General features: G+C 40.9%; 1 protein-coding gene across 2 annotated transcripts; it reads right to left on the reverse strand.

Moving 5' to 3' along the window:
- Window positions 1–27,663, reverse strand: LOC139416604 (calcitonin gene-related peptide type 1 receptor-like). 2 transcript variants are annotated; one of them, XM_071165469.1, is made up of 13 exons: window positions 27,532–27,663; window positions 13,255–13,309; window positions 13,025–13,166; window positions 7,472–7,579; window positions 7,236–7,348; window positions 6,983–7,074; window positions 5,896–6,022; window positions 5,581–5,734; window positions 2,261–2,321; window positions 2,007–2,073; window positions 1,680–1,898; window positions 1,511–1,552; window positions 1–1,343 (listed from the first exon to the last, which is right to left on the reverse strand). In XM_071165469.1, exons 2-13 carry the CDS (start codon window positions 13,303–13,305, stop codon window positions 1,080–1,082), a joined length of 1,440 nt encoding a protein of 479 aa, XP_071021570.1. In that variant the 5' UTR covers window positions 13,306–13,309; window positions 27,532–27,663; the 3' UTR covers window positions 1–1,079. The 2 variants fall into 2 exon arrangements, with proteins under 2 accessions (XP_071021570.1, XP_071021571.1); XM_071165470.1 differs by lacking the exons at window positions 13,025–13,166; window positions 13,255–13,309 and having other exon boundaries at window positions 27,532–27,613.
- Between the last annotated feature and the right edge of the window lie 225 nt (window positions 27,664–27,888).

Here is a 27,888-nt window from a genome sequence, read left to right on the forward strand (position 1 = left end):
AACCTCAATTATAAAAGTTTATTTTAATACCATTGTTACACAATTAAATAGGTTTATAAAGTAGTGTATTCAGTTAGGCATTTATTCTGACGTCAAAGCGGAATGTTTTTCATAAACTGCAGCATTTCAAATTCTCCCCACTACACACATATGTATGCATGTATAAATAGTTCAACTGCAGCTCAGTGGTATAATACATTTTTGATATGGTGAAAAGCAACTCAATAAACAAGACTTGTAAAACCGTAAGAAAATAACACTGGATTAAAAAAAAGTGACTTTTGGGTGTTGTCAGACATAGGGCAACCCCACATCACTGAATCATAGGTTCTCCCATTAGAGTGTCAAAGCACACAGACACACTATTCCTCATTGTGTTGTATGCCTTATTCACTGTCAGTCATCTTCCTTGCCTCTGAGAACTCAACATTCAGCAGTCAGAACTATGGCAAGTAATTTAATGGTTCTAAAAAGGCAAGCTTATGCAACACAATTAAATAATAAGTTCCACATCATTAAAGTGACATCAAAAAGACAGATCCTAATTTTAACAATATAAAAGGAGTGTCAGAGTTTAATAAACTCATCAAATATAAGAGTGCTTATATACTGTACAAATGGTACAATAGGCCTACAGAAAATTATTATATCAGACACTAATTCGCATTGAAGGCCAAGATCAAACATTACCAGAGATAGCCATCTTCATTGGGTCCTTGTATCACTGGATTTGTTCCATAAGGCCAACATGAGCAACAGTGAGAAGCTACAGTGAAATGTATATACATTTGGGGCGAATACTTGTCTGCAAGGTTTCAACTGGACCCTGTAAACGGATCATTCATTATCAAATGTGTGTGTCTTTGTCTGTGTTGTGTGTTTGTGCTTGCATGTGTATCTTGTATACATTTGTGTGTATATTCTTACAGTGTTTGTGTGTGTGTGTGTGTGTGTATGTGTGTGTGTGATCCTCTTTTTCTGCTCTGACCAATTGTCTGTGGCCACGCTGTGAGCTAAGTGAGCCTGTTTGTGACCAGCATAATGTGATGACACCTATGGGAAGGGACAATGCAATGCTCTCAGATGTCAGTGGTTTCCAGGATCCTTGGCGTGTCCATCTCCCTATTGGTGCAGCGCTTGCCGTTGCTCTGTCCATTGGCTCGGTAGTGCACACTGCCACCTGGCTTAGTGATGGTGTCCTCCTCAGAAGCAGTGAGCTCCAGGCTGACTGTAGCGCGACTCGTCTCGGTCACAGAGGAGTTGGTGTTGTAGTGGGAGTAGGAATCTGTCCATTTCCACACGAGTTTGGTCTGGGCCCATTTCCTTCTAAGACATGCCTGCACCTGTGCAACCAAGACAGAGTGGTTTAACATAAATGCAAGCTTGAACCTTATCAGTAAATACTGGCAAACAAATATATATAGAATTCCTGAATGACAATGATTCTACTTCTAAATGAAAAGATAGACTGAGGGTAATCATCAGCTATTTAAGAAATCCTGGCACTTACCTCTGCATTGCAAAAGCAGAATATAATTGCGACCAGGAGTCCCTATACAGGAATAATTATTCAGTGAATATTCCTCCAGATTAAACATTCTGTAATGGCCTTATATCACTTGTGGATATTGGGTGTTGAAAGGTTATCAGATTTGCTTTTAATAAAAAAACACCCATACCTGGAAATGTGTGAAGATGTTCATGGTGAACTCATAGATGGCCCTGGCCTTATGTCCCTCTGGCCTCCAAGGAACCAGGATGAACTGGGCTCCCAGCAGAGGTATCAGGATTAGAGTGGCTCGCACAGCCTTCATATAGGCATTGGACTGCGCACTGTGGGTCACCTGCAACTTGGTGATCAGCACACGCACTATGTTGAGTAGGAAGAACAGGTTCACCTGGAAACAGCCAGAGGGAAGCAGAGGAGGAGGGATCGAGTTTGAGCACACTGTCCACTTTGGTTTCTATTTTTGTTAGATATTTTTGTTTTGGTAGTGCAGACTCACCAGCAGGGCAGCTTGGAAAGGACCATGGATGATGTAGAGCAGGTGTGTGTCGGAACTGATCCAGCATCTGGGAGACAAGGAGAGACGAGGCTAAAGTCAGCTGAGACAGTCAAATAAGATCCTGAGCTTTACTGGGACATAAGTATTGTAACTGACAGGATGCAGCGTACTAATGCAGCGTGCAGTGCACTGTCAACCTCTGCTACTATTGTGCACAGTAGCATATTATTCAGAGGGAGGAGTTGACACGTTACCTGTCATCATAGAAGACCCCGCGGGCCACAGCATGTGTAATGGCAGGAATGATGGGGAAGCCTGGGAGAGAGATAGAGGAGTCCATGGCTGCAGTTCAAACACAAAGTAGACAACCCTCAGCCCTAAACCCTCAGCCCTTGAATGACGTTTTACATCGTCACATCAGAGTGTACCTTAAATGTCCCTTGGCCAAGCGAGGGAGAGAGAGGCAATGTCCTTGGTGAAAATCTTGAAGTTGAGCTTAAAAACAACCAACCTAAAGCTATTAATGTAGCTAGCAAGCTAACGTAACTAGCTAGCACTCCTGCCAGGTAGCTAGCTACAGTTACCCATAGCTGGCTAGCTAGGTTTATAGTTTGGTAATTTATTCCAAATCATTTTCACAATTCCAAAAAATGTTTATGAAGCTAGCTACATTTTACAGTCTCATGGTGAGGAGCCTAAGCCAATTTGAGCGTTATTCCCATTTGCCAAAGCTAAAATCAAATCAAATTGTATTTGTCATATGCCCGAATACAACAGGTATACAGCAGTTGCCATACCAGGCAGTGACGCAACTAGTCCGGATGCTATCAATGGTGCAGCTGTAGAATTTGAGGATTTGAGGACCCATGCCAAATCTTTTCAGTCTCCTGGCATTGTCGTGCCCTCTACACGACTGTCTTGGAGTGTTTGGACCATGATAGTTTGTTGGTGATGTGGACACCAAGTAACTTGAAGCTCTCAACCTGCTCCACTACAGCCCTGTCGATGTCGTCCATGATCATCTCCTTTGTCTTGATCACATTGCGGGAGAAGTTGTTATCCTGGCACCACACTGACAGGTCTCTGACCTAATCCCTATAGGCCGTCTCGTCGTTGTTGGTGATCACTGTTGTGTCGTCAGGAAACTTAATGATGGTGTTGGAGTCGTGCTTGGCCATGGAGTCATGGGTGAACAGGGAGTACAGGAGGGGACTGAGTACGCACCCCTGAGGGGCCCCCGTGTTGAGGATCAGCGTGTCAGATTTGTTGTTGCCTACCCTAACCACCTGGGGCCGGCCCGTCAGGAAGCCCAGGATCCAGTTGCAGAGGGAGGTGTTTAGTCCCAGGGTCCTTAGCTTAGTGATGAGCTTTGAGTGTACTATGAATAGCATTCTCACGTAGGTGTTCCTTTTGTCCAGGTGGGAAAAGGCAGTGCAATAGAGATTGCGTCATCTGTGGATCTGTTGGGCCGGTATGCAAATTGGAGTGGGTTTAGGGTTTCTGGGATAATGGTGTCGATGTGAGCCATGACCAGCCTTTCAAAGCACTTCAAGGCTACAGAAGTGAGTGCTGCGGGTCGCTACAGGTCACAAAATCATCTGTATATACACTGCTCAAAAAAATAAAGGGAACACTAAAATAACACATCCTAGATCTGAATGAATTAAATATTCTTATTAAATACTTTTTTCTTTACATAGTTGAATTTATCAACCCATGGAGGTCTGGATTTGGAGTCACACTCAAAATTAAAGTGGAAAACCACACTACAGGCTGATCCAACTTTGATGTAATGTCCTTAAAACAAGTCAAAATGAGGCTCAGTAGTGTGTGTGGCCTCCCTACAACGTCTGGGCATGCTCCTGATGAGGTGGCGGATGGTCTCCTGAGGGATCTCCTCCCAGACCTGGACTAAAGCATCCGCCAACTCCTGGACAGTCTGTGGTGCAACGTGGCGTTGGTGGATGGAGCGAGACATGATGTTCCAGATGTGCTCAATTGGATTCAGGTCTGGGGAACGGGCGGGCCAGTCCATAGCATCAATGCCTTCCTCATGCAGGAACTACTGACACACTCCAGCCACATTGTCTTGCATTAGGAGGAACCCATGGCCAACCGCACCAGCATATGGTCTCTCAAGGGGTCTGAGGATCTCATCTCGGTACCTAATGGCAGTCAGGCTACCTCTGGCGAGCACATGGAAGGCTGTGCGGCCCCCCCAAAGAAATGCCACCCCACACCATGACTGACCCACCGCCAAACCGGTCGTGCTGGAGGATGTTGCAGGCAGCAGAACGTTCTCCACGGCGTCTCCAGACTCTGTCACGTCTGTCACATGTGCTCAGTGTGAACCTGCTTTCATCTGTGAAGAGCACAGGGCGCCAGTGGCGAATTTGCCAATCTTGGTGTTCTCTGGCAAATGCCAAACGTCCTGCACGGTGTTGGGCTGTAAGCACAACCCCACCTGTGGACGTCGGGCCCTCATACCACCCTTATGGAGTCTGTTTCTGACCATTTGAGCAGACACATGCACATTTGTGGCCTGCTGGAGGTCATTTTGCAGGGCTCTGGCAGTGCTCCTCCTGCTCCTCCTTGCACAAAGGCGGAGGTAGCGGTCCTGCTGCTGGGTTGTTGCCCTCCTACGGCCTCCTCCATGTCTCCTGATGTACTGGCCTGTCTCCTGGTAGCGCCTCCATGCTCTAGACGATATGCTGACAGACACAGCAAACCTTCTTGCCACAGCTCGCATTGATGTGCCATCTTGGATGAGCTGTAATACCTGAGCCACTTGTGTGGGTTGTAGACTCCGTCTCATGCTACCACTAGAGTGAAAGCACCGCCAGCATTCAAAAGTGACCAAAACATCAGCCAGGAAGCATAGGAACTGAGAAGTGGTCTGTGGTCACCACCTGCAGAACCACTCCTTTATTGGGGGTGCCTTGCTAATTGCCTATCATTTCCACCTGTTGTCTATGCCACTTGCACAACAGCATGTGAAATTTATTGTCAATCAGTGTTGCTTCCTAAGTGGACAGTTTGATTTCACAGAAGTGTGATTGACTTGGAGTTACATTGTGTTGTTTAAGTGTTCCCTTTATTTTTTTGAGCAGTGTATATTTTTAGCAACCGAGCTTAATAATTTTGTTGATTAAATTTGACACTTCGTGGGCACCGGAGTTTGACACGTGGCTACAGTTGGTCAAACCCACAAGTGATTAAAGTTATTCACTTGCTCCCTCAAGCTAAATCGAGGGCCGAGGGGGAAACGTTTGAATTTAACCTCCACTTATGTCGGCAATCAAACTGCATCTGGTTTTGACGGGGATTCTCCCAAGGGAAAGTGGCAAGCGCAAGGGCTGAGGGGGTAAAATGAAAGTGTTTGGACTGCAGCCCAAGACTGTCATGAGCTTCCATAAGGCCTTCTTAGATGACATGATGCATAATATAGAGATATGAAACCATAGAAGGCATATTCAACATTGTGCTAGGGGAACAGGATGCTGAAACAACAATGAATTTCAGATAGCGGAGCAGAACATACAGCAGTGTGACAAAGATGCAGTCAGGCACTCACCCCAACCAAGGACATAATACCAGCCCAGCTGCTGCTCTCCCACAAACACAGAAACGACGATGAGAGTGTGCAGGTAGATCCCCTCACACAGCATCCAGAAGTAGTTGGAGCCAAATGTATACTGGTTCAGGACTGTCAGGATCTTGCATCCAATCTGAGAACAGCACAGGGACAACTTTCTGAAGTTGTCACTCATTGCCACACATTGTGGAGTGTAGCACCTCAAAATTGCATCTTCACCAACTTCATGAGTTCAACCAGTAGCCATTCATGTTCAGAGTAATCCCCCTGATGGCAGAGGTGTACATTACTTACAGGGTAGCTGGCCCCCAGCTGCTGGTTTTTGGCTACAGCAGAGATCCAGATGACGGTGCAGATGGAGTTGAAGATAAAGGACAGGAACATGTTCTTATGGAGGGAGATCCTCTGGCAGCTCAGACTCCTAATGGGAGGATTAGAACAGAGGGACACAACTCAAGAAACAAGTGGTGTGGTATGGTAATTACTTTTATTTGTAAAAAAAAAAAAATGTGTAGGTCATAGGATAACTTTCTTATTTTTCACTTTTCCACTTCACATGGTGTAGCACTAGTAGTCAAATGTTGTGAATTCAAGTTGGCAATGTAGTTAGAACCAAATACTTCTGTTTTAGAATAGAGAGCTCAGTGTGTAGTTAGAACCAAATACTTCTGTTTTAGAATAGAGAGCTCGGTATGCAGGAAGAACCAAATACTTCTGTTTTAGAATAGAGAGCTCAGTGTGTAGTTAGAACCAAATACTTATGTTTTAGAATGGAGAGCTCAGTGTGTAGTTAGAACCAAATACTTCTGTTTTAGAATAGAGAGCTCAGTGTGTAGTTAGAACCAAATACTTATGTTTTAGAATAGAGAGCTCGGTGTGTAGTTAGAACCAAATACTTCTGTTTTAGAATAGAGAGCTCTGTGTGTAGTTAGAACCAAATACTTCTGTTTTAGAATAGAGAGCTCGGTGTGTAGTTAGAACCAAATACTTCTGTTTTAGAATAGAGAGCTCAGTGTGTAGTTAGAACCAAATACTTCTGTTTTAGAATGGAGAGCTCAGTGTGTAGTTAGAACCAAATCCTTCTGTTTTAGAATGGAGAGCTCAGTGTGTAGTTAGAACCAAATACTTCTGTTTTAGAATGGAGAGCTCAGTGTGTAGTTAGAACCAAATACTTCTGTTTTAGAATGGAGAGCTCAGTGTGTAGTTAGAACCAAATCCTTCTGTTTTAGAATAGAGAGCTCGATATGCAGGAAGAGCAACACCAACAGAATCACTTTGATTCAAGGATGTAAAGTGAAAAAGTACACTAATGTGACAGTCTACCGTTGTGCTCTGAATATCTGCCTCAATGGATCCATGGAGGAAACCATGAATGACTTACTTGAAGTAGGAGAAGATGCAGAGTGAGATGATGAGGGATACCACAGACAATCCATGTCCCACAATGGCCAAGTAGTACAAGCTGAAAGCAAACTGGGCAAGAAGGGAATGAGGATACAAGAGGAAGCATTAATTCACTTCTTTAACTAAGTGGACACAATAGAGATGTTGACAACAACAATCACTAAATGGACTCTAATAAAAATGGTTTAGCCACTGTCAGAATTGATAAACTACTTGGCTCAGAAGTATACCATCAGTTTATCCTTGGTGTACATCTGACACTGGGTGTAATTGGACCAAATACGGTTGCTCTCAGGGTGACGAAACCACTGTCCATCCAAGTTGCACACTTTGGTCGCTTTCTCTGTTTGAATGGACACAGGGAGAATATGGATGTCACAAAACATTTCAGGTAGGGCATCATCAGTAAAGATCAAGTCAGTTGAATTGTGATTGAGTGAGATGTGTGGCTGACTGGCTGGCTCACCTGAGGGGTCAAAGTCCTGGAAGTAATCAGGGCAGAGCTGCATGGCCGTGCCAGGGGCAGAGTCACTCCAACATAGCCATCCGTCCCATGTGCGGTTACAGAATGTGCCTGCAGGGGGCAAAGAGGGAGGAGCAGCTGTTTGCAGTGTATTATAGTAATGCAACCATTTCATGTTTCAAAAAGTTTAGGTTCATTGCATTAGTGAACTCTGAACTGTGTATTATATCATGAACATATACAGGTAGAGTGACATCTGGTATTAGTGATCAAAGAACAGTTCTAATAACCTAGGTATAAATCTTTTACACTAATTTTAAAATACTGTGTTGGGTCGTTTTCTAAGACAAACTGAAAACGAAAAACAGATGGAACCCAACACCTAAAATGTCCCTTCAAAATGATTGATATAAAACATTGAACATTGTATCAATACTGTACATTAAAACAGCTGAGAGAAACAGCTACATATGCAAACACACATATCACTTTAAATACATTCCTAGTAAACAATACAAGGAAGTCTGTGTCCAGGTTGTTGCATGTAGGGAAATAGAGCGCAAAATAGCATTTCAAAGGCTGTTATTTACTGAGCTCCAGTAACAGGGGCAGCTTGGAGACAAAGAACACTTCCCTCCTTTCAGACCTGAGGGTAGTCACTTCCCTTCTCCCTATTTCTCTCCTGACCTGCACTACTCCTCCACTCTTATTATGATGAGTGTGTCTGTGGCTGCATGTCAGTGGCGGTCAGTGCCATTTATTTTGATTATTAGACTGTATTTAACCAAGAGAACCCTTTGAGACCAGGGTCTCATTTCCAATGGTGCCCTGAGAACAACAGTGAGCAACAATTCAAGCATGATCACTACAAAATTGCAGTTAAAACATGTAAAATAAACTATGTTTCGTTCAAAAGGACAGTAGAAACAAATAAACTCAGCAAAAAAAGAAATGTCCCCTTTTCAGGGCCCTGTCTTTCAAAGATAATTCATAAAAAAACAAATAACTTCAGATCTTCATTGTAAAGGGTTTAAACACTGTTTCCCATGCTTGTTCAATGAACCATAAACAATTAATGAACATGCACCTGTGGAACGGTCGTTAAGACACTAACAGCTTACTTACTTGCTTGTAGGCAATTAAGGTCACAGTTATGAAAACTTAGGACACTAAAGAGGCCGTTCTACTGACTCTGAAAAACACCAAAAGAAAGATGCCCAGGGTCAGTGCTCATCTGCGTGAACGTGCCTTAGGTATGCTGCAAGGGGGCATGAGGACTACAGATGTGGCCAGGGCAATAAATTGCAATGTCCGTACTGTGAGACGCCTAAGACAAGGAGACAGGACGGAAAGCTGATCGTCCTCGCAGTGGCAGACCACGTGCAACAACACCTGCACAGGATCGATACATCTGAACATCACACCTGCGGGACAGGTACAGGATGGCAACAACAACTGCCCGAGATATACCAGGAATGCACAATCCCGCCATCAGTGCTCAGACTGTCCGCGAGAGGCTGGACTGAGGGCTTGTGGGCCTGTTGTAGGTCCTGGCAGGTCCTGACCAGACATCACTGGCAACAACGTCGCCTATGGGCACAAACCCACATTTGCTGGACCATACATGACTGGCAAAAAGTGCTCTTCACTGACGAGTCGCGGTTTTGTCTCACCAGGGGTGATGGTCGGATTCGCATTTATCGTCGATTAAATGAGCGCTACACCAAGGCCTGTACTCTGGGGCGGGATCGATTTGGAGGTAGAGGGTCCGTCATGGTCTGGGGCAGTGTGTCACAGCATCATCGGACTGAGCTTTATAGGCAATCTCAACGCTGTGCGTTACAGGGAAGACATCCTCCTCCCTCATGTGGTACCCTTCCTGCAGGCTCACCCTGACATGACCCTCCAGCATGACAATGCCACCAGCCATACTGCTCGTTCTGTGCATGATGTCCTGCAAGACAGGAATGTCAGTGTTCTGCCATGGCCAGCGAAGAGCCTGGATCTCAATCCCATTGAGCACGTCTGGGACCTGTTGGATCAGAGGGTGAGGGCTAGGGCCATGCCCCCCAGAAATGTGCGGGAACTTGCAGGTGCCTTGGTGGAAGAGAGGGGTAACACCTCACAGCAAGAACTGGCAAATCTGGTGCTGTCCATGAGGAGGAGATGCACTGCAGTACTTAATGCAGCTGGTGGCCACACCAGATACTGACTGTTACTTTTGATTTTAACCCCCCCCCCCCCCCCTTTGTTCAGGGACACATTATTCCATTTCTGTTAGTCACATGTCTCTGGAACTTGTTCAGTTTACGTCTCAGTTGTTGATTCTTATGTTCAAACAAATATTTACATGTTAAGTTTGCTGAAAATAAACACAGTTGACAGTGAGAGGACGTTTATTTTATGCTGAGTTTATATACAGTCAATCAAAACAAGTACAGATTTCCTTGGTCAGATTTTTTTTTATCAGAGCCCTGAATTCACCTTTTGGGACCAAATAATTTAGTTTTAGAGTGACCTGTTGGTCATTCCAGGACAGAGACGCATAACTGTAACTGAAAGCTGTCTTCCCTAACTCAAAGGAGACACTGGAACCTTTAGTACCAACCAGTCTTGAGAGCAAGTTTTATAGTTATTAGATTTCCAATTTAGAAGTGAGGTAATAAGGGAGTTCCTGGAGAAGTGCTTTATATACGAATAATAACCAATGTTGGGGTCTTCTGTTAGTCAGAGACTCCGAGCCAACAGAAATATATAAGAGACATGATGCGTACGAAATTCTCACCAGTGATAAAACGCAAGGCTGAGTGGTAGATTGAATCCCTAGGTTTTAACAGGCTGCCGGGTGCATGTAGATTGTGTCGCCATAGTCAATTACAGGGAGGAGTGTCTTCCTCCTATTTTCAAAAGTGAGACAGGATTTATTTCTATACTCGCAACTTTGTCAGCTTATCAATGTGTTTTTTAAAAGGCTGGCTTATCGTCAATCAAATACCTAGATAATTATAATGGGGGCCTAGCTCAATTTGGACTCCTTTTAATGTACATATATATGCAGGTCTTTAGGATACATTTTATGAGGCCTGGAGAAAAATATAAACTTTGTTTTATCAACATTTTAGCACTAATTGAAGATTGAATTTAATCAAAGCCAAGCTGAAAGTTGTGAATGGCCTGCTACACTGAGGGGACGGGAATAAGTAACTGTCATCCACAGAGATGTAAGCCCCAGTTGTTGTTGGGGGACAAACCAAAATGATGAATGTAAATGGGGAACAGTAAGGGCCTAGTACTGAGCCTTGTAGCACTCCTTTGGTTATGTTAAGAAAATTAGACTGAACTCCATCAGATATAAACCGACTTCTGTCGTGCAGGTAATTTTTTAACCAGCTGCATGTCTCTTGGTCCAGACCAACTTTGGATAGCAGGAGTGCATGATAAACTATATCGGATACTTTCGACAGATCAATAAAAAGGGCAGCGCGAAGTACTCTTTCCTGTCTGGTGTGTTTATGTAATTTAAGACTGGAGAAGCAGGGAGATGGTGCTGCGACCTGGCCTAAAGCCTGACTGGTGAGCATTCAGAATACATTTTCTAAAAAGGACCGCATTTGAGAATTTACCAAAAGTTCTAATATTGTCGCTAGACGTGAACGTTTTTAGGTCTGGCAATAATTATTAAGATCGCAGGGATCACCACCTTTGTGGAGCGGGAGAACAAAAAGGGCCAATTTCCACACTTTAGGAATAATACCCAAGAGAATAGCTAGATTAAAAACATGTCAAGGGCTCCAGAATCAGGCATTTTTATTTTACCTTTATTTAACTAGGCAAGTCAGTTAAGAACAAATTCTTATTTTCAATGACAGCCTAGGAACAGTGGGTTAACTGCCTGTTCAGGGGTAGAACAACAGACTTGTACCTTGTCAGTTTGGGGATTTGAACTTGCAACCTTCTGGTTGCTAGTCCACCACTCTAACCACTAGGCTACCCTGCTGCCCCAGGGCATGGGTCAAGCATATCTGTCCCAGTGGATTTTATTTACATAAATAAAATAGGATTACTAGGAAAGTTCTGGATGCTAACGGATTACTTTCATACCATAACTGCTACACAGGGTTGGGAAGGGTTGCATTCTTTATTTATTTAACAAGGCAAGTCAGTTAAGAACAAATTCTTGTTTACAATGACGGCCTACCAAAAGGCAAAAGACCTCATGCGGGGAAGGGGACTGGGATTAAAAATAATTATAATAATTTCTAAATGTAATCCGTTAGTTACTAGATACCAGTCCAAAATTGTAATCAGTAACATAACTTTTGGATTACCCAAACTCAGTAATGTGATTACTCAGTTACTTTTAGATTGTTTTCTTTTAATGAATCTTAGGGGAAAGTAAAAAGGATCCATCAAATGCATTTAGTGCGTCATCACATTGGTCTCTCACTTGTGGTTAGACTCGCTCAGGTGGAACAAACTTAAACTTGTGCCTTTTTTCAATGCTGAATTGAATGTTATTGAGAGAACAAAGGTATCATAATGTACTTTTTCTTTTTTCGCTAACATCCTTTCTGAATTTAAAAGTAATCTAGGTTTTTCAAAAGTATCTGCAATCTGATTACAATATTTTTATGGGTTAAGTAACTGACTACAGTTAGTTTCTTTTTAATAACTGATGACATGCAATCAGTTACTCCCCAACCCTACCTCTACACAACCTACATGTTGTCACCATATTAGCTAACATCATAGTCAACAGCGGAACTAACGCGTTAGTAAACCTACAACCCAATCCATGTGTACAATCACGCAGTACAGTGTACAGCAAGCAGTTCAGCAGTTACACCGTTGGGGCCCAGTCGCAATAAATAAAATTGCCACTGCATTGCAGTGTTGGATAGCCTTAGCCAGCTAGCTAACATTTTAATAGAATTCCTCTCTGTTAACGTCAGGTTGTTGAGTAGGCTAAATTTGCTGCATTAGCTAGCTAAGTAAGTGAAAGGTAAACTAAGAAGAACAAAAAAAATGTAACTAGCTCTCGCTCTGCTGCTTTTCCTTAATTTTTGAATAAAGGAATTTGTTCAAAACTGTTCAACTATTGTCTTTCTCTCTCTTTGAGTCAACTACTTACCACACATTATGCCCTGCAGTGCTAGCTAGTTGCAGCTTATGCTTTCAGTACTGGAAGAATTATCTGATCTTTTGATTGGATGGACAACATGTCAGTTCATGCTGCAAGAGCTCTGATAGGTTGGAGGCCATCATCCGGAAGTAATCATAATTGCTGTGTAAGTCTATGGAAGGGGGTGAGAACAATGAGCCTACTAGGTTAAGTATTGAAGTCAATGTACCCAGATGAGGATGGAAGCTAGCTGTCCTCCAGCTACACCATGGTGCTACCCTACAGAGTGCTGTTGAGGCTACTGTAGACCTTCATTGCAAAACAGTGTGTTTTAATCAGCTATTTGGTGACTTGTGAATATATTTTTATTATAGTTTTTATTAGAGCCTCCACAGGTGCATGGTGTGTGGGGGTGCATGTGTATAGTGCCTCACCATCTTCATTGTGTGGTGGGTCATGGAGAATCTTTAGGTAGCACTCAAACTGAGCTGAGAGGATCTGGCTGCGGGTCACTGTGGTTGACACAGGGTTGATAGGCACCTCTTCTGATTCCAGCACATCTTCACAGTGGCACACCTATTGGATATGTTTAAGGGCCCCTTTTCAGTTTCTAATATGACAAAGACATCACACACACACACAGAGAGTAGTCGAGCTCTCTCACCTCAACTCCCAGGAGTAGCACCGGAAGCCATAGTGCTAGGATCCTCCACATGGTTCTATATGGGACAAAGAGAGGTGTTGCCAGTGAGCATCAGTGAACTATGGCGAGAGGAATCACAAGCATGGAAATAATATAGAGGAGTGAGTGGCTGTATTTCTAACTTTGCGATATACTTCATGTGGTTTGGTTCACAGTGGGGATTAATTGTAGCAACAGCTCTCTTTTGAATGGACCACTCAACAGTAATTGGCCATACTATGAGGAAACAACAAAAATACTTGTTTGTTCATGATTCTACTGTCTGTCTTTGCACTCGCTGAACACGCAGCGCAGCGTGTACAAATGTCTCAGAACAGGATGTCCACTCTCAATAGGAGGTCACAGCATCGCAGTCGTTCCACTCAGGGTCAGGGAACATGCATATTTACAATACCAAGCAGGATGTTTATTTGATTATGGTTGAAATTTGAAACTGGAAAAAACGTGAAGTATGACACTAGTGTCCCATCATGAAATCCAAATGTTAATTGACTAACCCAGTTTAAAGCACAGTAACCTTCCTGTTAAATTTAACAGGAACATTTAAGTATAGTGATTTTTTGTTGTTGTATGAGACATGAAAATTATGAGTGTAAAACATGAGCAAAGGGAGAGAAAGACAGGAGGAAAAGAGAGAGGATAGAATATGGAACACTGTGGAGCTTTGGGTGAAGACCAAGGACAATCCACAGAGGCTTATGGTTGGCCCAGAAATACAATACACTGGTGTAGTCTATACACTCTTTAAAAAAAGTGCTATCTAGAACCATAAAGGGTTCTTCGGCTGTCTCCATTGGAGAACCCTTTGAAGAACCATTTTTGATTGTACGTAGAACCCTTTTGGGTTCCATGTAGAACCCTTTCTATAGGGAAAGCCAAATAACCCTTTTTTCTAAGTGTGTATATACAGTGCATTCGGAAACTATTCAGACTCCTCGACTTTCCACATTTTGTTACGTTACAGCCTTATTCTAAAATTGATTGTTTTTCATCAATCTAAACAAAATACCCCATAATGACAAAGCAAAAAAACAACCTTATTCAGACTATTTGATAGGAGATTCAAAATTGAGCTCAGGTGCATCCTGTTTCCATTGATCATCCTTGAGATATTTCTACAAATTGATTGGAGTTCACCTGTGGTAAATTCAATTGATTGGACATGATTTGGAAAGGCACACCATGTAAGGTCCCACAGTTGAGAGTGCATGTCAGAGCAAAAACCAAGCCATGAGGTCAAAGGATTTGTCCTAGAGCTTCGAGACAGGTTTGTGTCGAGGCACAGATTTGGGGAAGGGTACTAAACATTTTCTGCAGCATTGAAAGTCCCCAAGAACACAGTGGCCTCCATCATTCTTAATTGGAAGAAGTTTGTAACCACCAAGACTCTTCCTAGAGCTGGCCGCCCGGCCAAACTAAGCAATCGCGGGAGAAGGGCCTTGGTCAGGGAGGTGACCAAGAACCTGATGGTCACTCCAGAATTCCTCTGTGGAGATGGAAGAACTTTCAGAAGGACAACCATCTCTGCAGCACTCCACCAATCAGGCCTTGATGGTAGAGTGGCCGGATGGAAGCAAGTCCTCAGTAAAAGGCACAACAGCCCATTTGGAGTTTGCCAAGGGGCACCAAAAGAACATGAGAAACAAGATTATCTGGTCTGATGAACCCAAGATATAACTATTTGGCCTGAATGCCAAGCGTCACGTCTGGAGGAAACCTGGCACCATCCCTACAGTGAAGCATGGTGATGGCAGCATCATGCTGTGGGGATGTTTTTCAGCGGCAGGTACTAGGAGACTAGTCAGGATCGACAGAAAGATGAAAAGAGCAAAGTACAGAGAGAGATCCTTAACGAAATCCTGATCCCGAGCGCTTAGGACCTCAGACTGGGGTCAAGGTTCAACTTCCAACAGGACAATGAGCACACAGCCAAGACAACGCAGGAGTGGCTTTGGGACAAGTCTCTGAATGTCCTTGAGTGGCCCAGCCAGTGCCCGGACATGAACCCGATCGAACACCCTCTGGAGAGACATGAAAATAGCTTTGCAGCGACGCTCCCAACCAACTTGAGGCTGTAAACGGCTGCCAAAAGGTACTTCAACAAAGTACTGAGTAAAGGGTCTAAATACTTATAACGTTTTTTATTTGTAATACATTTGCAAAAAAAACTCATTATGGTGTATTGTGTGTAGATTGGTGAGGGGGGAAAAAAACAATTAAATCAATTTTAGAATAAGGTTGTAACGTAATAAAATGTGGAAAAAGTCAAAGGGTCTGAATACTTTCCGAATGCACTGTCGGGTCCTCTCTCTCCAACGGCTTGTCACCTGACCAAAGTCCCAAAGGGAGACACAGGGACATGGTGTCACACGTGTTCCATAGTGTTCTCATCCAAGACTATACAACACCTTTTCACAATCAAGCCACATTCCCAATCCCTTTACATCTGTAAAACTACTATTTGCGTTCTATGCCAATGAAAACAAACTGTAATGAGAACTGTAATAACAGTCTGGTTGTTATCATAAACTGAGTAGTAATGAGCAGAATATTACATTCTGAGGACACAAATTCATCAGATGAGAGAGAGAGACTGCTAGGCCTCCGGGGAAGAATGTCCAACAGAAAATGTTTCCATGGAGGGACTATTTTCAGGTTGTTCTCCATCATCTAGGGTTGTGTTTCCATGGAGGGACCTAGATCAGTCTATCATGTGAGTGACACCCTTCACTTTCTCCTTTTATGAAGGATAAAGGTCATCAGCAAACATCATGATCACACAACCCTAGATGATGGAGAACAACCTGAAAATAGTCCCTCCAACTGCCCTTTTGATGCACTATAGCTCTAGCATAGTGGTCAGTAGATTTTCTGCCAACAACAGTTTTTTTCCAAGAGGAACCCTTTTGGGTCCCAGCTTGAAACCTTTCTGCAGAGGGTTCTACATGTAACTCAAAAGGGTTCTCCCATGGGGATAGCCAAAGAACCCTTTTACGCATCCCGTGTAGCTCAGTTGGTAGAGCATGGTGTGCAACGCCAGGGTTCTGGGTTTGATTCCCATAGTGGACCAGTATGAAAAAGGGATGGAAATGGATGCACTCATTAAGTTGCTCTGGATAAGAGCATCTGCTAAATGACTAAAATGTAAATGTCAGTGAATTTTCTGCCAACTACAGTTTTAAGTACGAAATACAATGCTTAGTTGAGTAAATAGAGTTAAAAAAGTGTTAACACCACTGTAGTTTGTCTGTGAACAAAGCTGATATTGTGTCATTGAATATTAGTGTCTAACAAGTCCGGGATTTTTTTCCTTTTCAATTTCATTTGGCACCATGCTTTGCCACATTTAATTACCCCAATTAACAAGTATTTATTCCATCAAAAGCAGTGTTTGCTATCAAAGCATTTGAATTCCTGTAGACCAGACAAATAGGCCTAATTAGGCTATGAAAAATAAGAAAGAAACTGCAAAAGAAAGCCTTAATCAAGCTGTTTCATTTGTTGCCAGAAACAAAGCCATGACTCATGAGCTACAACAGCTTTGGGTAGAGACCCATTTGTCTATTGTTATTATACTGTTCTATGTGTTTGTTGCTTTGATGTAGAGAATCATAAAACAAAAGATAGAGGCCATGCTGTGATTGTGAACACCCTTGACTTGTATAAGGACGAGAAAGACATTACCAGAGGCCACTGCCTCCTATCATTACCCTGACATGGAGGGGAAGAGTAGTCTGTTTGGATATGTGTCTGTGGCCAACACTAGTGGTCCCATACTCTGAGTCCTAATTTAGGTTCAACAGAACTTCAACTCAAAACAAAACTCACATCCCTGGTCCAGCATCCTAGGTAATCAACATATTTAAAGATCAAATTTGTACTTATATTAATAGTTGATGCAAAATTTTGATTTACACTATTTACATTGATTTATTCACTGGTTTGCACACTGACATATTTACAGGTATGACTATTTAAAAATTGTAATTACTGCTAGAAACTGTCCCTTGACAACCACTCAGGAGGCTCTTCATAAGCACTCAAATAATTCATTCATTCCAGTCCAAGTCTTTTAAGTCTGACTCACAGGAATGTATTCTGTGTTCAAAGCACTTTTACTTGTTTTGATTATCTTCTTGGGTTACATATAGCACATGTGCACTTCCATAGATACATGGAAATGTCCATTTACACTTTCATAAATGTCTCCATGTACCATGGAGTGTATGGGTAGGTTCAGACAAGCCTTTCTCTTGTTCACTCTTCCTTAAATTATTTTCTACCAAAGAGTCCTGCCACTGGAAAAATACAGATGTGGCTGCAGTGTGTCTTCCCACATAAAAAAATACTACAGTTTTCTATAGTAAAATGTAGTATACAATTCAACACACTGTAGAAATCAAGTCAAATCAAACTGTAATGGTTGCATACACATATTTAGCAGATGTTATTGGGGGTGTAGCAATGCTTATAATGTAGCAAAATGCTTGTAAAAACTAGTATCCCTCGATCATGCTTACTATAGAATGTTGTAGTATACTATAGAATAATATAGTAAATACTATATTAGCAAAAACACACACTATAGCAAATAAAAGTAATGTTTGTTCACTATTGTAAAAACTACAGTATTTAATTTGCATATACCCTGCCCATTCCCCTCCCTTTGTATTGCAATTTGTGCCACCCATTAGTGAGTAACCTAAACGCCAAGTGTTGAACATATATTGTGTTCCCTACAGGTTATAGTTCAGCGCTTCTGCTCTGTTCGGACCCCAGTTTTACCTATCTACAAGTTATGGAAAAGGTGTTATTTTCTCCAGTATGTTTCCTGAAGGAGAAAGCCTCCATTTATGTCAAATATAATAAAACAAAAACACTATAGTAAACACTGCAGTAACGTCCACAAAAACACTACAGTAAAAATTACAGTAAACTAGTCTGCAAAAACAATACAGTAAATACTACAGCCTGCAAATACACCACATTAATTATAAACAAGTATATTTACTACAGTATTTAGTTGAGTTAACTGTAAATACTACATTAAATACTACAGTATTTCAGTGTAGTGTTTTTGCAGACTAAAGTCCACAAAAACACTATGGGAAATATAGTTTTTATACAATAGTATTTTTTTAATGTGGGTCGCACCGTATATTGAACAACTTGAGTATTACCGACAGCAGCAAGAGGAGCTGTTTATATTGTGTTGGACTTTTACGAGGGAACTCGAAGTGGATGGAGGGGAAGCAACACGTTTCCCACGATTTCCATAGGACTCTAAAGTGGCTGACGCGTTTGTGAAATGGATTGCCATGTAAATGTCATTTTCAACCCAGATCCTGAAACCTTTTTGTGTTATGATGTGCATAATCATCCCAAGGCTCAACTACCCCCATCATATGGCAAGAAGACCCCTTCTTTATGATTTGTCTAACCTGGCTGTCTTTGACCGGACAATACAATATCATCTTATGGTGTGATTCTAAAACCAAGGTCTCTCAGAAAAGCTTTTCTCATGTTTTTTGTCTCCACAAAGCACCATCCACCCTAACCCTAAGCTGTTTACCGTTTTATTTCACTTTCATCCAGTCAGTTTTATAAATTCCTCTGAGACATCAGACCTTAATGACGTCTGGGCTCTATATTTCCACCCACGCGTTAGAAGCATCTGAAACCCATTTGACTAGGAGAGATGCTAATCATGCATTCCATGTTTTTATGAAAAACATTTGGATTTCCCAGCTCCTTTTTGATGACCCCATGACCCCCGAGAGCAATTCATCTATTTCTGTCCTTTAGGGGTTACATTCTAATGGTGGCTCTCTGGTGCCAATTAGTTGTTTCTTGCCACATGACGTTGGTAGTTTTGGTATTTTATTAGGATCCCCATTAGCTGTTGCAAAAGCAGCACCTACTCTTCCTGGGTCCACACAAAACATAAAACATGACATAATACAGAACATTAATAGACAAGAACAGCTCAAGGACAGAACTACATTAAAAAAAGGTTTAAAGGCACATGTAGCCTACATATCAATACATACACACAAACTATCTAGGTCAAATAAGGGGAGAGGCGTTGTGCCGTGAGGTGTTGCTTCATCTGTTTTTTAAAACCAGGTTTGCTGTTTATTTGAGCAATATGAGATGGAACGGAGTTCTATGCAATAATGGTAAACCATTTGTTGAGCTTAGGGACGACCTCTACACAACTTCCCCCTCTCTTTTGCTAATTGTAGGTCAGGCAGTCATAGCTCACTGACTGTTACTCACTGGGGAGAGGCCTGTTTATTTGTATTTCAAAGGGGCTGCAGAGAGCCTCTCCAAATCCCAGGAAGGATAAAGTATGAGGAGGCCTCTCTTCCTTAGTTGTCCTGACACTTCCGTCCCCCTCTCCCAACAGCCACGGGTTAAAAATATGCCATTGTTACACCTACACAAAGGCAGAGGGTTTTAGAAGGAAGAAAATTAGAACTTTCAACATTGGTTGTTGGTGTCAGTAATATTTCTTTTTTACATTTAACTGCCTGAAAATGATTCCCGAAATGTTTTATTATAACTAAAACAGTTCTGTCAATTAAAATGTATTCGTCATATACAGCGAATACAACGGATATAGACATTACCGTAAAATGCTTGCTTACGAGCCCTCACCAATGATGCAGAGTAAAAAAATATTTTCAGCTTCCAGGAATTGTATACATAGTCTTGCGACCATGGGGTGTGCCTTATCACACTGAAACATGAGGTGATGGCGGCAGATGAAAGGCACGACAATGGGCCTCAGGATCTCATCACGGCATCTCTGTGCATTCAAATTGACATCAATAAAATGCAATTGTGTTCGTTGTCCGTAGCTTATGCCTGCCCATACCATAATCCCACCGCCACTCTGTTCACAATGTTGACATCAGCAAACTTCTCGCCCACACGACGCCATCTGCCCGGTACAGTTCATCGGGATTCATCCATGAAGAGCACACTTCTCCAGCATGCCAGTGGCCAACTAAGGTGAGAATTTGCACACTGAAGTCTGTTACTACACCAAACTGCAGTCAGGTCTAGACCCTGGTGAGGATGACGAGCACGCAGATGAGCTTCCCTGAGACAGTCTGTGCAGACATTTTTCGGTTGTGCAAACCCATTTTCATCAGCTGTCCAGGTGGCTGGTCTCAGACGTTCCCGCAGGTGAAGAAGCCAGATGTGTAACCACGCCAGCCCAGGACCTCCACATGGTCTGCGGTTGTGAGGCAAGTTGGACGTACTACCACATTTTCTAAGACGACTTTAAGAGATTTTTGTTCAGTGTACATCTGGATAGATGGTACTTAAACACATCCGGTATACTGTACATTTTATATATATATATAGTGTTTGCAGTCATAAATATTATAGATCAAGGGCTTTAAAACCCACCCCTGAGCTGCTCTCAGCCCATCCCACCTACAGTATCTCCATAAACCACCCCCTTATACGTATGTGCCATATATTTTTCCAACTGTGCTGGGATAATTCACATACATTCTGAACCTTTCTAATCACATAGTATCTACAGATTGTAAGTTAAAGATGTATTTTTTTACATAAGTTATTATATTGTTGATTGACAATGGCTTTCCAAATCTCCCAACAGTGTTATTTGCAGGGCTAGTTTTAGGTAAATGTGATTTTTCAGACACTCCTGAACCTGTGATCAGAAATAAGCTACACAGGGGTAATACCAGAATAAGTGATCTAATGATTGTTTCTTCTCAGCAAAATCTGCCGAAATGAGATGGTTTTACACAACATTCTATTGGTGGCAAGAATAATAATAATTTTAATTGAAAAACTTTAAGTTTTGAATAAAGCGTTGTTTTGTGTATCAGTTCATTAACCATGTGCCACGGAACATCCAAAATCTTTTCCCAGTTATTTTGCAACCTGTATTGCACCGCCGCTGTCAACATTTGTCCTCAGATGAAACTGGTATATGCGTTTATTTTATGGCCCCCTAAAATTGCTAATTTTGGTATTTGAATTAATAAAAGGCAGACACACAAGAACCTTCTCCCCCTTCCACCTGCCTCCTTCATTTGTGCAGTAACGTTGCAATCAGTTGGTTAACGCTGCAATCAGTTGGTTAATGCTGCAATCAGTTGGTTAACGCTGCAATCAGTTGGTTAACGCTGCAATCAGTTGGTTAATGCTGCAATCAGTTGGTTAACGCTGCAATCAGTTGGTTAATGCTGCAATCAGTTGGTTAATGCTGCAATCAGTTGGTTAATGCTGCAATCAGTTGGTTAATGCTGCAATCAGTTGGTTAATGCTGCAATCAGTTGGTTAATGCTGCAATCAGTTGGTTAATGCTGCAATCAGTTGGTTGTAATTTTGATAGATCAAACATTTCCATATTTTTGTTCACTGCACTTGTGACATAACTCCACCATTCCTAATATCATGAACAAATATTTTTTTTTTTAATAAAGATTTTTGAATTTTTTTAATCAATCAATCATAATATTTATTCTGTCTTTTCTGGGGGATAACTGGAATTGCAACCAGCTTTGTATGGCTTGTTTGAGTATAACCTTTGTATTACTTTAGCTTTTAGTGAGAGGTTTAATGCTTTAATGTGTAATCATTTTAGACACAAACTCTTATTCATTATATAAATAGGCATATTTAATTTTGTCTGTCTTACCCTTCCAAATAAAATTATTTTTTGCTCATATAATTTGAAAAACTATTCGTCTGGAGTAAGCAGTGCCATAAGTCATTATGTGAACTGTGATATGACTAGAGTTATATCAGTGTGATTTCCATAAATGGAGAGGTATGGCACTCTCCCTGGTTGCAAGATCCTGTTCATTTTTGCTAACTTTCATAGTTAACATTTAGATGGCCAAAACAAAGATCCGAAGACAATGGGCAACCTTGTCGAACTCCTTGACAGTTCAATGCATTGAGAAGTAAACATTATTTACTATTTTTATTTTGCCTTCAGAAAGTACTCGCACACCTTGACCTTTTCCACATTTTGCTGTTACAGCCTGAATTTAAAATGGATTAAACATTGATATGTCACTTGCCTACACACAATACCCCATAATGTCAAAGTGGAATTATGTTATATATATATATATATATATATATATATATATATATATGCATGTGTGCATATGTACTGTATGTTATATATATATATATTTATTTTGATTCTTTATTATAAATGAAAAGCTGAAATGTATTGAGTCAATTAGTATTAAACCCCTTTGTTATGACAAACCTAAATAAGTTCAGGAGTAACAATTAGCTTAACAAGTGACATAAATTGCATGGACTCACTCTGTGTGCAATAAAGTGTTTAACATGATTTTTGAATGACTACCTAGTCTCTGTACCCCACACATACAGATAATTGTAAGGTCCCTCAGTCGAACAGTGAATTTCAAACAGATTCAATCAAAGACCAAGGAGGCTTTCCAATGCTTTGCAAAGAAGGGCAGCTATTGGTACAGTGCATTCGGAAAGTATTCAGACCCCTTGACTTTTTCCACATTGTTACGTTTCTGCCTTCTTCTAAAATGGATTAAAATGTTTTTCTCCCCTCATCAATTTCATAATGGCAAAGCAAAAACAGGTTTTTGAAATGTTTGCTAATTTATAAAAAATAAAAAACAGAAACATTACATTTACATAAGTATTCTGGGGCGGCAGGGTAGCCTAGTGGTTAGAGTGTTGGACTAGTAACCGAAAGGTTGCAAGTTCATATCCCCAAGGTACAAATCTGTCATGAACAATCAGTTAACCCACTGTTAGGCCATCATTGAAAATAAGAATTTGTTCTTAACTGACTTGCCTAGTTAAATAAATTCAGAACTTTTGCTATGAGACTCGAAATTGAGCTCAAGTGCATCCTATTTCCATTGATCATCATTGAGATGTTTCTACAACTTGATTGGAGTCCACCTTTTTGTAAAATAAATAGTCTATATGAGGTCCCACAGTTGACAGTGCATGTCAGAGCAAAAACCAAGCCATGAGGTTGAATTCCTTGTTTGGACAGTTTGCACATTCAGATCAAGACAATTGATCATTTAATATCATCACCACTTTTGAGTTTCTTTGCCCATGACAGAACTATATTGCTCTCTCCCAGTCCTTTCCCCACACAACCTCATCTGTAATTGTAAAGTGAGTTTACCTGGCTAAAAGATAAGTAATATCTATTGTTTACAGGAAAGACCCATCGTCTTTTTGTATAATCTGCTAAACCACTACAATTATAACTAGCTATACTCATAATGAGATACAAGTTTCAATTATACATGCCTGTAAACTTACTAACGAAATGTACCATGATGATCAAGCTGCTATACACCCTGAATGTATCATACTTACCAATACTACAAGAATCAATACATGACCTCTATGCATGTAGCTGTACTAAAATGTATGCACTGCTAAACATACTGTAGCTGCAACTGACTCCAAGTGGACCTACAGCTGTCTTCCAATATCCTCCCTGTGAAAGTCTCCCCAATCCCAGATGGGGCTGTTGTCCCTGATACTATCATACCACCTCTGTACTCTTAACACACGTTTAGTGTCTTAATGCACACCTTCAACCACCGATTGGCATGGCCAAAGTAAAGAATTGGTACTGTCCCATGAAACCTGTTTCAATGCTACCACCCCTCAAGCGCCCAGCCAAAACCCTGTAAGCCTATGGCATGACCATGAGAAGTGCATCCTCTTTTGGAATTAATGGAAAAAGAAAAAAGGACAGCGAGAAAGAACAATAACTGCAATAGCACTGAGGACAATAAGACCTTAAGATACCGAGATAACGGCAAAGTGTGGAACATAATACTAATGATAACTAATTATTTCATCTTCCCAATATTATACCAATATTCACTTGTGAGCTTTACCTTAACAGCATTGTATGCTGCATTTGAGGTAGATTCTGTATGTACATGAAGGCAGGGTAAAGTCACTAGGTGTCAGGATAGATAAGAGTTGTGTGTGTGTGTGTGTGTGTGTGTGTGTGTGTGTGTGTGTGTGTGTGTGTGTTTGTCTTGTGTCTGTAAGCATGTGTGTGCATATGTACTGTATGTGAATTTGTGTTGGTTTTGTGTGAGAGTGGCAGTGTAGTGTGTGTGGAGTGAGTGTGTATACAATTAGTGTACAAAACATTAAGAACACCTTCCTAATATTGAGTTCCACCCACCCTTTTGCCCCAAGAACAGCCTCAATTCATCAGGACATGGACGCTACAAGGTGTCCAAAGCGATGCTGGCCCATGTTGACTCCAATGCTTCCCACAGTTGTGTCAAGTTGGCTGCATGTCCTTTGGTGGACCATTCTTGATACACATGGGAATCTGTTTAGTGTGGAAAGCCCAGCAGTGTGGCAGTTCTTGACACAAACCAGTCCGCCTGGCACCTACTGCCATACCCCGTTTAAAGAAACTTACATTTTTTGTCTTGCCCATTCACCCTCTGAAAGGCACACATACACAATCCAGGTCTCAATTGTCTCAAGGCTTAAACATCTGTATTTAACCTGTCTCCTCACCTTCATTTACACTGATTGAAATGTATTTAACAAGTGACATCAATAAGGGATTATAGCTTTCACCTGAATACCCCTGGTCAGTCTGTCATGGAAAGAGTAGGTGTTCTTAATGTTTTCTACACTCAGTGTATATAGTCTTGTGATTGTGCATAGTCAGTGCAAGATAGGGTCAGTGCATACTGTACATAATGTGTAAACCTACCTCAACTACTGTATGGACCACAGTGCAAAGTCTAATCTGACAAATGGTAGAGTATTTCATGGAAAAGATTCTTTACTTTTACTGACTGATTCCATAAATCACTGTTTTGTTTTCTAGGGATTTTCAAAAAGCTGTCTATTTGTGAGTGATTATGGACTTGCTTATTTTCCCATAGCTGGATCCAAAAATAGTTTTCCAAGCTTGGAGCCATGCCACAATTTTTCCTGGAGGCAAAGAGTGAAAGAGCGATAGAGAGAAAGAAAGACAGCACAGACTGTCCAGAACAGCACCTCAACACACTGTCCCAACTCCCATAACTTATCACTGTGATGCCAGTAGGACTGGGAGGATGCCCCCCCAACTACCAGTTTATATGCCATCCAGTTTCTCAAAATAGAAAAATAATACATAGGTAACATGATACCCTGGCCCCCATTTCCTTTCACTACCACAAAAAAGCAGAGGTTAGTTAGGTACAGTGTCTTGGCATGATTGCAAAAGGGTTTTGGACTAAAGTACAAGGCACACAAAACCTATTTATACCACTCAACAGCTGCCTGGCAGGTCCAGCATGTTCTGGGGCAAAGACATGTTGGGGGGCGGGGACTTCTGAACAGCACCATTAAAAGCAATAGTTCACCCAAATAAAAAAATGACACATTGGTTTCCTTAACCTGTAAGCAGTCTATAGACAAGACATGACCACAATCATGCTTTGGTTTAGTTTCCAGTGGTGGAAAAAGTACCCAATTGTCATAGTTGAATAAAAGTAGAGATTCCTTCATAGAAAATGACTCAAGTAAAAGTGAAAGTCACAGAGTAAAATAATACTTAAGTCTAAAAGTATTTGGTTTTAAATATAATTAAAAGGAAAAATCCACCCACACACTATATTTTGGTATTTGTTTCATTAGTCCATTGTTGATATAGTCCCAAAAGGTTTTGAATATAAGCAATCAAGTTTAAGATATAACTTTCAAAATACATAAATACAGCTGGTATGAACGCATCATATTGTCTGTATTTATGCATTTTGAAAGTTATACATCTTGAAAAATGGATTGCTTACATGCACATTTTTTAAATAAAATATACTTAAGTAAATGTTATAAATCATTTCAAATGTATTATATTAAGCAAACAAGACAGCACAATTTCTTGTTTAACATTTATCAGATAGCCAGGGCCACATTCCAACACTCAGACGTCATCTACAAATGAAGCGTTTGTGTTTAGTGAGTCTTCCAAATCAGAGGCACTAGGGGTGACCACGTGAATTGGACCATTTTCTTGTCCTGCTAAGCAATCGAAATGTGAAGAATACTTTTGGGTGTCAGAGAAAATGTACACGAATAAAAAGTACTTATTTTCTTTATGAATGTAATTGACTAAAAGTAGAAGTAATCAAAAATATAAATAGTAAAGTAGAGATAACAAAAAAAACGACTTAAGTAGTACTTCAAAGTATTTCCCTGGTCTGTTTCCACATGCTAACATTTTAGCATTTGTGGCACAAGCCCCATTCAAGTCATGGTAATTTTTCACACATCATGTTCAACCATCCTAAAGTATCTAAAATTGATTTGTGAAGCTCAACAAAGTCACTTGTAGATGTTTTAAATATGATGCACGAAAATGTATCATATTTGTCCCATGACTTGAATGGAATTTGTGCCACAAATGATAAAACATTACCGTGAAACCGGGAAACCGTGACAGGGAAACTAAATCAAAGCATGGACGGCAGTCATGTAAGGAAACCCAAATACAATTTTGTTATTTGGGCGAACTTTCCCTTTAAAACCAGTAAAACAATATGCATAAATGGAACAGATCTGGAAACACCTCAAGTTACTTATTGCCAGCATTTGATGTGATCCCCTATTCATAATTTGAGTGACATAAAACAGTCACATGTAGTTATGAAGGCACAACTGTCAAGGAAATTAATTTCATTTCACGTATATTACTTGTTCTTAAAAGGCTAATTTGTTGCAATAACCACGTACGTCCACACGCACGCGCACAAACACGTACACATAATTCGATTTTGCAACTTTAAATTCATGCACTCCAATTCCCAAACAAGGCAACCAACTAACTGGTCTGGGCTTGTTATTCACTCAACATGTTTGGGTGGAGTTATCCGTGCATTAATGCCCAACTGTGCCAATATAACCAAATTTGTTTTATTTGTTTTTACTAATTGACATTTTGTTTAAAAACTAAAATGTTCCATTTACTTAAAAGGACACTAAGTTCTTGAAGTTTCGCTGGACATACATACATTAAGCTACTGATAGGCTACGCGCGTAGCCTGTCTATGATTTGAAATCGTGAGACAATCACAGTAACATAGATGTCACATTCCGTAACTGGTTTAAAAAAAATAAAATAAACTATTTATGTTACAAGCAAAAACATTTAAATCTAACATGGACATACTCTTGGAAAATATGCAAAAATACCTTCAGAATTTGTTGGATGCTCTAACTACTTTCCAAATCTTCCCACCTTCACATGTTCCAGTATAAATGCGTCAGGCACTGCGTCCAGCCCGCACCAACGCATTGAATTGATAACCGCAGATATCGAGGGCGGTCCATCTCACGGGCATGAGGCTCTTGTGGATTTTATTATCAACATTAAAGGTGCAATATACAAAATCACACCACCATTTCCTGGTTGCTAAAATTCGAAAAATTCTACTAATTTCAATTTATGTGACAAACAAGCAATGTAGATATTCATTGTACCATCTCAACCTATGTGAAATATATTTTCAATAAACATAAATATTGTATTTTATGCTTTTTGAAGCTGGT

Source organism: Oncorhynchus clarkii, chromosome 9 (genome assembly GCF_045791955.1).
Source record: "Oncorhynchus clarkii lewisi isolate Uvic-CL-2024 chromosome 9, UVic_Ocla_1.0, whole genome shotgun sequence".
Lineage (NCBI taxonomy): Eukaryota > Metazoa > Chordata > Actinopteri > Salmoniformes > Salmonidae > Oncorhynchus > Oncorhynchus clarkii.

What these genes read in the sequence shown, in the direction of transcription:
- LOC139416604 (XM_071165469.1), bottom strand. Translation starts at nt 13,305, where the DNA reads ATGTGGAGGATCCTAGCACTATGGCTTCCGGTGCTACTCCTGGGAGTT. An exon ending in AGCTGGGGGCCAGCTACCCT is followed by an intron (nt 5,735 to 5,895) that starts GTAAGTAATGTA and finishes TGCTGTTCTCAG; the next exon opens with ATTGGATGCAAGATCCTGAC. An exon ending in GGGGTCTTCTATGATGACAG is followed by an intron (nt 2,074 to 2,260) that starts GTAACGTGTCAA and finishes CTTGTCTCCCAG; the next exon opens with ATGCTGGATCAGTTCCGACA.